Below are 12,631 nucleotides of genomic sequence, written 5' to 3'. Positions count from 1 at the left end.
CTTCATGGGGCTGATTTCCAGATGAGAAAGTAATCTCTTCAAACTCTGATGCTGGCAGGATACCGTTCCCCGCTGGGCTGCCACGAGTTTAACAGGGATTCTTCTCTGAAATACCAGGACCGTGCCAATAGTAGGACATCAATAAGATTGGTTAAATGGTTCAAAGGCTGGCGTGGACAACGTCCAATTAGGTCATCCCTGGCTCAAAGCCAGAACAAATAAAAGCGTTCGTTCCCGGCTGTAGGTGCAGAGCTGGGATTCAAGTCGGCAGCCAGCCTCCACGTAGACGTTGGCTCCCCAGGGCCGCCGCCGGTCACGTGACCCGGACCTCGCCAGGCCCCGGCGCCTGGGCCGGCCCGCGCATGCGCAGCGCTCCGGGGCGGCGGGCCCGAGCGCGGTGACAGCTTCCGGTTTGGTTTCCCCGCCCCTGCGCGGCTAAAGCAGTGCGGGCTCGGCGGCGGTAGCCGTGGGGCGGCGGGGGGGCAGGGCGTGGCGAGGTGAGGTGGGTGCCCGAGCGGGGTTCCCGGAGCCATGGCCTGCTCCATTGTCCAGTTCTGCTACTTCCAGGACCTCCAGGCCGCCCGGGACTTCCTCTTCCCTCATCTGCGGGAGGAGACCCCCAGCGGCGCCGTGCGGAGGGACCCCAGTAAGTGCCCCCTGCCTGGCCGCTCCCTTCCCCCGCTCCGCCCGCGGCCCCTGCTGGGCGGCTTCGGGTCTCCTCCCCGCCCCGCCACCGCTGCCCTCGGGGCTCCTAGTTCCCCCCCCCCCCCCATGCGATTTCCTTCTTCGCTCCGCGCTGATCCCCTGCCCTCCTCGTCCTACACCCCGTCAGCCCTGGCCCTCTGGCCAGAACTGCGCCTCGCTTCCTGACGCCTCTGCCTACCCCCGTCCCCATCCCCTACCCCCAGCTTTCTGCCCGAGTGCCCTCTCCATCTCCCCCCTCCAACCCGCGGTCCCCTGTTCCGCACGGCTTGCTCGGCGTTCTCAGCCTCCTCCCCATGCCTTGCCAGCTGTCAGCGCCTTCCCCGGGTGCTGCCTCAGCCCCTACCCCTCCATCCCCGGAACTGTGGCCTTTGACCACCCTCCCTTCCTAAAGTGTTTATTTTCGCCCACCGCCTCCCTTCTTCCGGCCCCTTCCCCACCATTCCCCCACCCCCCAACCCCCCATTCAGATGTAGAGAATAAATGGTCTGATCGACAAGTGAGTGACTCCTGAGGTGGTGAGTAGGCGGCTCCCAAATAAGGAAAACCTGACAGGAAGCGAGGGCGAATCTACATCAGGAAGTAAAATTACCGTAACTTGGGCCAGGAAAAGTTAATGTGCTTTATTGAGACGAGACGCCTTCCCCCTGTTTATTGTCATCCAACAGTATGAAGTGAGTCCTGGCCCAGGTAGTATACAACCCCGAGTCTGGTTTGTTAGAGACTGCAGAGTTTCTCGGTATTTCCCCACATTTCTCCTGTTGGAAGGGTGTGCGTTTGGTGTCTCCCGGTTTCTCCATATTTCCCACCTGGAGCGCACGTCTGGTTTTGCGGTACCGTGAGTGCTGTCATTTGTGCTACGCTGGAATGGTGACAAAAGACCCGGACCCGCTAAATAAACTCCTTCCCCTTTCTCCAGCGTGGAAGGTGTCAGGACCCTCTGTGCCAGTCAGCAGTGCCGCAAATCAAGGAGGGTAGTGTCTGCCATCTAGGAGCTGGGACCGAGAAATGAACACGGAATGAGATCTACATTAACACCCCTACGTGCATGTATAGCCATCCACACGTGCGTGTGCATGTGGCACTAGGACACTCCTTGAAGTGGTGATAGCTGAGCCCGCCTTTGAAGTAGTAGCTACGCGAAGAGGGGAGAGGTGATGGAATGTGCAGAGGAAGGGAGGCCTGAAATCACAGGGCAGAAAGTTGCATGGCTGAGGTCGAGGAGGCGAGGGAAAGAGTGGGGGAGATGAGGCTGTGAAGGTAAACGGGAGTTTGATCGCGAGAAGCCCGTGGAGGTAGTGGGAAAGGCCTTTGAAAGACTTTAAGCAGAGAACTGACTCCACCGGGCTTCTACTTAATGTATGCAGCAGAGTTTTTGAATACCTGTTACGTGCTTCCGTAGCAGTGTGTCGAGATGGGAAGCAGGGAGGTGGGTGGGAGGCTGTCCCAGAAACGCAGGAAGTGATGGGAGCTTGAAGTAAAAGAGCCTCAGCGGGACTGGAGAGGAAGAGAGAGATTGGAAAGCTGCTAAAGGAGGTAGGATCTGCAGGACCTGGTGCAGATCTGGTGTTGGCATTGGAGCTGATGAGTGAGAGGGAGTTGAGAATGTCTTTGGCTTGGGCAGGGGTGTGTAATGAGAGAATGAAGGAGATGGGTTTTGGGCCTTTTGCGTCTTACGTGTTTGTGGTATGTCCAAGGGAGGGGGTCCAGTCAGACGCTAGATCTGGAGGTCTGAAGCTTAGTAAGGATCCCGGGCCAGCGATGTTAACCTGGAAGTTACCATCCAAAAGTGTCAGTTGAGTCTCAGAGATCACGTATGCAGTGAAGTGAAGTGAGTACTGCAGATGTTCCTTAGAGGAGCAGTGGTGTTCAAGAGTCATGTAATGGGAAGAAGACTGAGAAAGGAAAACCAGGTGACAGCATGCCCGGGAGCTGAGGCGGGACAGGATTTGATGAAAGGGAAGAGCGATGGGCAGTTGCAGGCACAGCTGAGGTCAGCTCCGGCAAGGTGCAAAAACGCGGGCGCCTGGGTGGCTCAGTCGGTTGGGCATCCGACTTCGGCTCAGGTCGTGATCTCCCGGTCCGTGAGTTCGAGCCCCACGTCGGGCTCTGGGCTGACAGCTCAGAGCCTGGAGCCTGTTCGGATTCTGTGTCTCCCTCTCTCTCTGACCCTCCCCCATTCATGCTCCGTCTCTCTCTGTCTCAAAAATAAATAAAAGTTAAAAAAAAAAATAAAAAAAAGGATGCAAAACGCTCGGTGGTTTTGGGCAGGTGGGGGTGAGTGGGACCTTAGGGCAGTTTCCGTGGAATGTGGAGACAGAAAGTATGTTTACAGGATATTGAGGAGCAAAAAAGAAGTTGACTCTTTCAAGGAGCCAGGTGTGAAGGATAGTAGATACAGGACTGCGGACAGGAGATGCGGCGAAAAGAACCCATTCTGTCTGTCCCGCCGCTGATCCCCTGCTCTTCTTTCACCTGGGCGGTGACACCGGCCTGCTGACAGATCTTCCTGCTTCTGACCTTGATTTCTTGTCATTCTTTCCCCAAAGTAGTCAGAGCGAGCTTTTAAGACATTTTAGATCATAGCACTGTCCTTTAGAACTCCATGGCTTTCGATGGCGCTTCATATAAAAGTCCAAAGGCCTTACATGCTTTATAAGGCCCTTGAGGCCCTGCCTCCTGCCACTTCTTGGCACCTCATGTTACTCTCCCTTATTTCTTGTGCTTCGGACACACTGTTGTTAAACCAGTCAGGCTCCTTTGTGCCTAGGGCCTCTGCCCTTGTTCCGGTCTCTTCTTTGAATGCTGTAGGCAGAGCTTTCATTCTGTCTGCATCTTGTTAGTCAAGTCTCCCCTCGGATGTCAACATCTCACGGAGGCTTGTTCTGACCATCTCATCTAAGGTAGTCACTCCTGCCCACTCAATTGCCTTTGTTACGCCCCATCATACATTTATTTTTATCACTGTGTCCCGTCCAGTATGGTAGCCTCTAGCCACATCTGGCTCTTGAGCCCTTGAAATGTGGCAAGTGCTACCGAAGAGCTGAATTTTTAATTTGACTTGATTTAAGCTTCAGATGTGCCAAATGTGCCCGTGGCCAGATGTGGCTAGTGCCTACCCTATTGTATGGCACAGTTGTAGGTGCTAGGATTTAGGTACATACAGAGTGAATACTTGTCCAAGGTCACACAGTGAAGGCTAGCCTTACGATATCAATCTGGGCAGTGGGGGATATAGAGTCATCTGGGGATATAAACATCTAGATTAATTTGCAGTATGCTCATGAGTTTGCAAGGGTGATTTAATTTCTTACCCTTTTAAATCAAACTCTCAGGTTTGTGGGTGTTGGTATTATTGTGGCTACCATCAATTCAAGTAGAAAATAAATAGAGAAGGAACTTCTTACCCAATTGAGCCCATTTGCCAAGCCAATATTTTACCGCTAAAACAGTGCATTTATTTACAATTAAAAATCATCAAATATCTTGTCATACTGTTGATAGTTTACTTCAAATTCTTGGAATGACTAAGGCTATGGATTTCCATAATCACTGCAGGTGTTTTTTGTTTGTTTTTTTACAAAACCTCCAGTTTTGTAAAGAGATCTTCATTAGGACAACGCGAACTAAGGTTTTGTGAGGGTGCAAATTTACAGAGTAAAAAGAGCAGGTAAGTAGGACCTGCCTTAACCTGCGGATGGTGTTTGTTTGGCTTTGCGTTTCTTCCCTTTATTAGTGTTATAAATGATTACTTTATTAGGAAGCAGAAATCATGACATCATTTTATTTTCCTAGCTTATATAGTTTTAATTTCTTATCCCAGCTCATCTCTAGGGGGTATGTACAACCAAAACAACAATAATAACAAAAACCCCTCAACTACTTGTCATGAATTATTTGTTGTAGGTAAGTGATGATCTTGAAGGCTCATTAGTTGGTTCAGTAATTCTTTTAATGTGGACAGCTGCCATAGACATAGTGATAACCTGGTGCCTGGAGACCCAGAACTCTGCACTACTCTCTTCTATGTTTGAATTGTCAGAGAATAAGAGTATGACTTTATGGTACTTTGTATCTTCAATTATGAAATGAGAATGTCTTCTATGGCTTTAAGAGAGGTCTTGAACCCTGGGGCACCTGGGTGGCTCAGTTGGTTAAGCATCCGACTTCGGCTCAGGTCATCATCTCACGGTTCACGAGTTCCAGCCCCACGTTGGGCTCTGTGCTGGCAGCTCAGAGCCTGGAGCCTGTTTTGGATTGTCTGTCTCCCTCTCTCTCTGCCCTTCACCCACTCACACACTCTCTCTCTCAAAAATAAATAAACATTAAAAAAAAAAGATCTTGAACCCTACACTATAATTGTTTCTACTAAATCAAATGCTATTTCAGACAAAAATTTTGGCCTCATGCTTTGAAATTTCAGAGATGGGTAGTAGTAGGGGTCTGCACATAAACTATGGTTGCATAATTTCCGGTGAGACTGGATTTCTGGACCAGAGCTTTCTGATATTTATAATTATAGAGTTTGGCGGGGGCGAGGGGGGGCGGGTATAAAATAGACATACAGAGAGGGAGAATCAGAATATTTGGAGGTAATTTGGATATTACAGTATTGTGGATCTCATAATTACCTGATAATAAAATAATTTCCAGGTGGCATTTTAAAAAAGTAAGGCAGCTTTCCTTCCTGCCTCTTTTACCAGAAAGATAGAAGATAAAGCAAGCAGGAAATTACCTTGGAGTCGTCAATTAAAGTCATGTTTTTATACAACTGCTGAGCAAAGTGTGCTTTTTAGGATAACCTAAAATCATGGAATCACTTTACATGATGGGATATTACAAAGGGCATAAAATACCCATTTTTTATACCTTGTGAAAATGCTTTCTCTTGTTTCAGATCATACTAGGGGTAGAGATGTAATCTGAAAGTGGAACGTTTATAGGAATTTCAGAAAACTTCTGGGATTACTGGATTTTGTTAGCTATTTAAAGTCGGAAGAGCTCTTACAGATAAAATGTGTCAGTGAGGAAATTGAGACAGGCATTGTCTTGTTTCATTAAGCTAGTATTTGTTGAGTACTTCCTGTGTACTAAGCACAAAGTAGGCATAAAATATGTCCCTTTGCTCAAGGAGTTTTCAGCCAGTAAAGGAAATAAGCACGTAAAAGGAGTGTTAAAGGTGTTGTGCTGTAACTTGGCACATGACAGTTGGAGAATGAAGGAGTGTTCATTCTATATAGGGGACTCATGGAAGTCTTCTGAGAGCAACTGTTACTTTCACTGAGTCTTAATTGTTTAATGGATGTCTGTCAGGTGGAGAGAAATGGTCAGCCAAGGGATGTGAAACAGGATGAGGTTCAGATGCTGCAAATAGAAAATTGCGGGAGAGTGGGGTATGGTAAGGGATGAGCCTGCAGAAATTGTCAGAGGAACTTCAATTTTATGCATCATCAGATGGAAGTTAAGAGTACTTTGGGGTTACATGGAAATTTGCCCAAGAGTTACTTGGCAACAGATAGTTTTAAGTAAACTAATTTCTAGGTACTCTTAAGTGCCTTCCTTTCTACCCTGCCTTTCTCCCACTTTACTAAATAAAGGCTCACCTTTCATACATTCTGAATATTATTATAGTAAGTTGCTCCAGATTATTTAGAAAAAAGTCCCCTTTAATCAAGGCCCCATAAACTCTCCATGCATCTCGAGACATTTCCAAATAATTTTTGCTATTTAAGTTTAATAGTCATCAAAATTTGTGATGTATGTATGTTGTTATTCTCTGTTATTGGCTCCTAATAATAATTGAAATAGGTCAAGAAGAAAAATTCTAATACATAATTCTAATAAAATTCTTGTCACAGCAAAGATTTTTCTCAATTCATGTTTTTGCGGAGAAATTTTTGGATTAATAATTAGAATAGCATTCTGTGGAGGAAATGGAATGGAAATAGGCATTTAAGGAGAAGAAGGGAGTACTTACTACCTTTAGAGAATATCATTTTTTAACGGATATTGGTATCTTTTCCCTATAGTGTATGGAATCTACTGAATAAGTCCATATGAAAATGTCCATGTTTATCATATATCAGAAATTGTATCTTTTACGCAAGGGATACATACCATTGAAAAACTCTTGGGGGTGTATATAAACAAAAAGTTTGAAGGTAATCTTCTATAGGGCTCAGTCATTCCCAGTCTTTTTTTTCATCATAGGACACATAAAAAATGAAACTTTGTATCTGAATAGTGAAAACAATTTTGAAAAAGAAGAAAAAAGTTGGAGGACTCATACCTCTTGATTTCAAAATATTACAAAACTGCACTAATCACAACCATGTGGTACTGGCATACAGACAAATGGACAAGTAGAATAGAGTCCGGAAATAAACCCTTGCATATATGGTCAGGTGATCTTTGACAGGGATACCAAGACCACTCAGTGGGGGAAAGGACAGTCTCTTCAACAAATGGTGTTGAAAAAGCTGCATATCCATATACAAAAGAATGAAATTGGACTTCTTAGACCATATACAAAAATTAACTCAAAATGGATTAAAGACCTAAATATAACACCTAAAACTATAAAATGCTTAGAAGAAAACATAGGGGGAAGCTTTATGACATTGAACTTCCCAGTGAGTTCTTGGATATAACACACAAAGCAGAGGCAACAAAAGAGAAAACAGGCAAATGGGACTATATCAAACTTTAAAACATTTGTGAATCAGAGGATGCGGTCAACGGTAAAAAGGCCACTTACGGAATGGGAGAAAATATTTGCAAATCATGTTATCTAATAAGGGGTTAGTATCCACGATATATAAAGAACTACTTCAACAGTAAAACCAAAACCTGGACAAAGGACTTGAACAGACATTTTTCCAATGATGTCATAGAAATGGTCAATAAACATGAATAGATGCTCCATATCCGTAATCATGAGAAATGCAAATCAACACCATAATGAGAGATCACCCCACACCCATTAGGATGGCTACTATTAAAGAAAAAAACCCAGAAAATAACAACTGCTGGCAAGGCTGTGGAGAAATTGGAGCTCTACGCTGTTGGCACAATTGTAGAATGGTGCAACTGCTATGGAAAACAGTATGGAATTTCCTCAAAAAACAAATAGAATTGTATAATTCAGTCTCATTTACGTCTCATTTCTGGGTGTATATCCGAAAGAATTGAAAACAGTGTCTCAAAGAGATATTTGCACACCCGTGTTCATAGCAGTGCTGCTCACAAAAGCCAAGGAGTAGAAGCAGTCCAAATGTCTATTGTTGAATGGATGGATAAACCAAATATGTATATATACAATGGAATATTATTCAGCCTTAAGGGGAATCATACAGCATGCTACAATGGGAATGAACCTTGAGGACATTATGCTATGTGAAGTATTCGTCACAAAAAGACAAATGCTACATGATTCCACTAAAGTAAATACATTCATAGAAATGAGAATTAGAATGGGGTTACTGGGACCTGGGAGCCGGGGGTGGGGGGTGGGGGAGGGGAAGAAGAGCCTTGTTTAATGGGTGTAGCGTTTCAGATTTGCAAGATGAAAAAGTTCTAGAGATCTGTTTCACAACAACGTGAATATATTTTGTACTACTGAACTGTATACTTAAAAATGGTTAAGATGGTGAATTTTATGTTTTTTAACATGATAAAAATGTGTATCAGTATGGTAATGAATTGGTCATACAGAATAAATAAAGATGCTCACGGTGGGAAGTGACCTGCTAGTAGTTTGAATAGCCCCAAACCCTACCTGGCTGTCATGAGAGATGATGAGAGGCCTGAGAAAATTGAAACTTAAAAGCTTAAGTTATGGGAAACTGAAACCTAACCAAGCTTAACCAGCTTGTTCCGCTTCTGTACAATTGCTTGGCGCGCCCATGTATTCCTGATCAATCATTATTGCCTGGCACATCCGTATATTCTTGATCAACCATTGTTACTTGGCACATCCATGTACTCCTGATCAATCATTGTTGCTTGGCACATCCGTGTATTCCTGATCAATCATTGTGATACCCGTACCCCCGGTTGTGGTCTGACCTAAAGGCAGGAACCAATCGAATACTGTTAAGTGTCCAACTTTAAACACCAACCAATCGCAGCTCTGTAACTGTGGCAAATTCCTGATTTCCCCATGACTTGTTTGTACCTGTCTATAAAAGGGGTGTAAAAACCTCTCTCAGGGCCTCTTGGCGTCACCGGCAACGGGGGCGCAGAGGTCCAGGTTCGAACCTGCAATAAATGACCCTTGCTGCTTAGCTTTGACTCTGGACTCTGGTGGTTTGTTTTTGGGGGTCTCTTAGACTCTGGGCGTTTCAATGAGAGATACCAGTAGCCTATTTGTAGTTTACTAGGAAGTTCTGCTACAGGCAGGGAGTAGACATTGATGGTTTTAAGCAAAAGCATAGCATTTCAGGATTTGAGTTGCGGGTAGATGGATTTGGTGGTTGTGAAAAGAATAGATTGGGTAGTTCAAAGCTAGAGGTAGATGACCGTTTGGGAGATGTTTATAGAAGTCAGATGAGGGCCTTCAGAAGTAAAGACAGAACTAGGGCTGTAGCAGTGGTGATGGAGTTTGAAACTTGCCAGAGGTAGCAGTGGCAATCTATGAAAGGAATTTGAGCTGAGAAGTAGCATAACCAGCTAATATCCTGGCGACATTGTTTTGTCAGCAGAGAATGGATGGGACTGGTGGGTGAAAGTGGAAGTAGAAAGACCAGTTGGGTGGCTGTATTCCAGAAGGGGAGGTAATCTTCTTAGATTGGTATTCCTCAGGTGTTATTTAGTATTATTTAAAGTGGCCATCCTGGAATTATAAGACAGGAAGTATTTTTTTTGCATGACTACTATGCTGATTACCATTTGGAACTATAGAGACCCTTAGTGAACCTTCCTGATGGAAAGGAATCCTTGAATCTCTTAGGTGTGTGCCATGCCCATATTTCTCCTTTGAAAAGAACAGAAATAGTCTTCCAAAGACAGATCACTTTTCTTTGTGCCATGTGAGCCGAGGTCTCACAAATTTCCTGGAAGAGAGAAGGTTAAGAGAGACTTAGTTACTCATTGTCACATTGCCTTTTTTTTTTTTTTAAGTATATAAAATCAGACATGAAAGTCACCTTCTGGCTGCTCATATCCCACCTTCTAGGTGTTAAAACTTCAGTGCTGTGCTGTTCAACATGGTAGCCATTAGTGATATGTGGTACTTTAATAGAAATAAAAGTAAAAATTCAGTTCCTCCATCATACTAGCTATATTTCAAGTGCTCAGTGGCTACATGTGTCTAGTGGATGACTTATTGGAGAGTACAGATGTAGAACACTTCCATCATCAAAGTTCCATTGTAAAGTGCTGCTGTGGTAAGACTCCTCTGAGACTCTCTGCTTAGACAACACACATGCTGCTTGGGTATTTATTTTAATTTTGTATTATAGTCTCATTTTTGTCAAATGTACTCTGGAACTTTTCTCTTGTGCTTATCTGATGTAAACATCTTTCCAAGTTTGTATATGCAACTCTGTAGCATTTTTTCTAATGACCACACAGTGTTCCAATGAAGACTCTACCAGGCTATATTTATTCCCCTATCAATGAACATTCAGATTATTTCCAAAATTTTTGCTATAAGAAAATGCTCTAGTAAGCATCCTTATGCATGTGTTTATGTATGATATCGGTATTTCTGTGTGTACGTTTCTAGGGTTGGAATTGCTGAATGATAGACATTCACATTTTAAATCTTGGTTACAGTTGCCAAATTACTCTAAACAGTGGTTGGGTTCACTCCTATCCATGGTAAACAGAAGTGCCTATTTACACACATACTTGTCATCATTCTTTGTTACAGTTTCTTTGACTTGCTTTTCTGATAAGTGAAAAACGGTTCTCATGCGATAAAATAAGATTGTGATCAGACTTTATCTGTATTTTTTTTTAAAGTGGCAGGTAATAGCAAAGTTAATCTGGCATTAGAAGAATTTACTTCAAATACAAGGAAAATTTTCTCACTAGTACTAGTTGAATATTATAATGAGTTAAATAATAGTGTTGAATTGGCTTCTTTAGAATATGCAGGAATTAGCTATAGCTAGCAGTATTTACATACCTTCACCCGTATTTCACATCCTCACCTTATTAGCCATGCTTGTCTTTTTCTGAAGCTTTGGATATAATAAATCAGTAATACGTAAGTATGACATTGTAGGAAGCAATTATAAAACACGTAGAAGTTTTTTCTAACATACACATTATTGACCTTATGATTTCTTTTGAAAAACGAAATGAATAGAAAATGGACTAGGGCAATTAAATTATGTTAAGTCTATGTAGATTTTGTTGTTTTTGTTAAGATGGGTCTAAAGAGTTCTTAGGATTTGGGGCAAAGGGAGCATATTTATTTTTATAAACTTTTTAGAGGAGGAGGATATTTTAGACCTTAAAGATATTTTCAGTTCTGTCATTTTGTGAACTATTAAGAGCATACACTTACTTGACAACAGAAGTCATTAGAATTCTAGAACTGAAAGGACCCTTGAAGAGCTAGTCTGATTTAATCATGGTGTTCTGAAAGAAGCTGCTTGTAGAAATGGGATGGCCTCTTCATTTTAGATTGCTGCATATTTTATGTGCTGAAAAGAATATGCTAATATGCAATTTATTTTACCATTTCCCTAGAAATAGAAAAAGATGAATAATTCTGAGGCATAGGAAATTAAGAAGCAGTTTCTCTATTCTTTAGTCCTTTTTTATTTCGTATTGCTCTGTGATGGGTTCTTTGCCTTGGCCAAGAAGAGCCAGCTAATTCTGTTGAAGTTTCTGAATTCCTTACAAGCCGTGGGTTCTAGAGGTTCTTGCTCTTTATAGAAACAAGTACATTCTCTGTTTTTTTCTTGTCTCAGGAAGAATGGAAACGAATTTGCTTCTGTGCTAATAAGATCTTTTATTAGACCATGGAGATTAAATTAAGTTTTTCTTTTTCTAACATTTAATGATTTCAGTTTCTCATTTAGTTTTTGATCTTGACATGCTCATATTGGAAAAAGCAAATACTGCCAAATTAATTGCCCGCTTCAGGATTCAGTTTCCTTTCTAGCTTCAGGTTCTTGTTATATGAAAAACATACACTCAGTTTATGAGGACAGACTGTTCAGAAGCAAATCAGACTAAGGTATTTTTGGAATTAAAAAGAGCTACAGAAAGCAAAAGTTGAATTTCTTATTTGAGCTTTTGTTGGTAGAATAATTCATTCACTGGGAGTACCCCTAAAAAAATCTATAATTTTTCATGTTTGAATTAAAATGTGTTTTCTCTGTGTCAATAACTATATCATTTATCAAATGAGAGACTGAACAGTTCTTTTATACTAGTATAATCTGATCTCTTCGGGGATAAATTCTCTCCAGAAGGAGATGTAGTTACATTTTACATTTTGAAGTCACTGGTTTTATTCATTCAGGCAAAGTGTTGAACTTGATCAGGATAAGAACATCAGTTTGTGCTGATGTTATCAACCCCTTTAGACAGTTCAAAATAGTCATCTTCAGTGACGGGTATAAAAAACTTTAGGATTGAAAAGTCAAGTTACTAATCACTGAAGACGTAGTTGCTTTTTGTTACTATTATTATTACTTCATCTTACTTGTTTTTATTTCTCTCCACATTATATAAGTTGTGGAGACAAAAGAGATCAGCTTATGAAATTTTTTTTTTTAATGTAGAGAACAAGAATGATTCAAGATGTGGTATGAAAGCAGGAATGAAGGGTAATGTCATCAAATGAAGTAGACTAACAAAATATTTTAAGCTGGCAAACTTTTGCAAAGAATCAAAATCCTCAGCATAGTCCTTGCTTTTCAGTGAATTTTAAGGGAAATTGGCTAAGAGTGTGAAAATTTAAAGAAAG

General features: G+C 42.3%; 1 protein-coding gene across 5 annotated transcripts in view; it reads left to right on the top strand.

Annotated features, from left to right (window-relative positions):
* The first annotated feature begins 459 nt into the window (after window positions 1-459).
* Window positions 460-12,631, top strand: part of RAB3GAP2 (RAB3 GTPase activating non-catalytic protein subunit 2) — a 104,902-nt gene continuing 92,730 nt past the window's right edge. For 3 of the 5 annotated variants that reach the window (XM_040460935.1, XM_040460936.1, XM_040460934.1), the window contains exon 1: window positions 461-646. In XM_040460935.1, coding sequence (XP_040316869.1) covers window positions 532-646 — 115 coding nt within the window. In that variant the 5' untranslated portion in view covers window positions 461-531. Of the gene's footprint in view, window positions 647-12,631 lie in introns of all 5 variants that reach the window. The other 2 variants (XR_005786325.1, XM_040460938.1) reach the window with 2 other exon arrangements.

Source organism: Herpailurus yagouaroundi, unplaced genomic scaffold (genome assembly GCF_014898765.1).
Source record: "Herpailurus yagouaroundi ecotype Mexico unplaced genomic scaffold, PumYag 253, whole genome shotgun sequence".
Taxonomy (NCBI): domain Eukaryota; kingdom Metazoa; phylum Chordata; class Mammalia; order Carnivora; family Felidae; genus Herpailurus; species Herpailurus yagouaroundi.
Note: the sequence above shows the minus strand (reverse complement) of the source record. Positions and strands in the feature narration are given on the sequence as shown.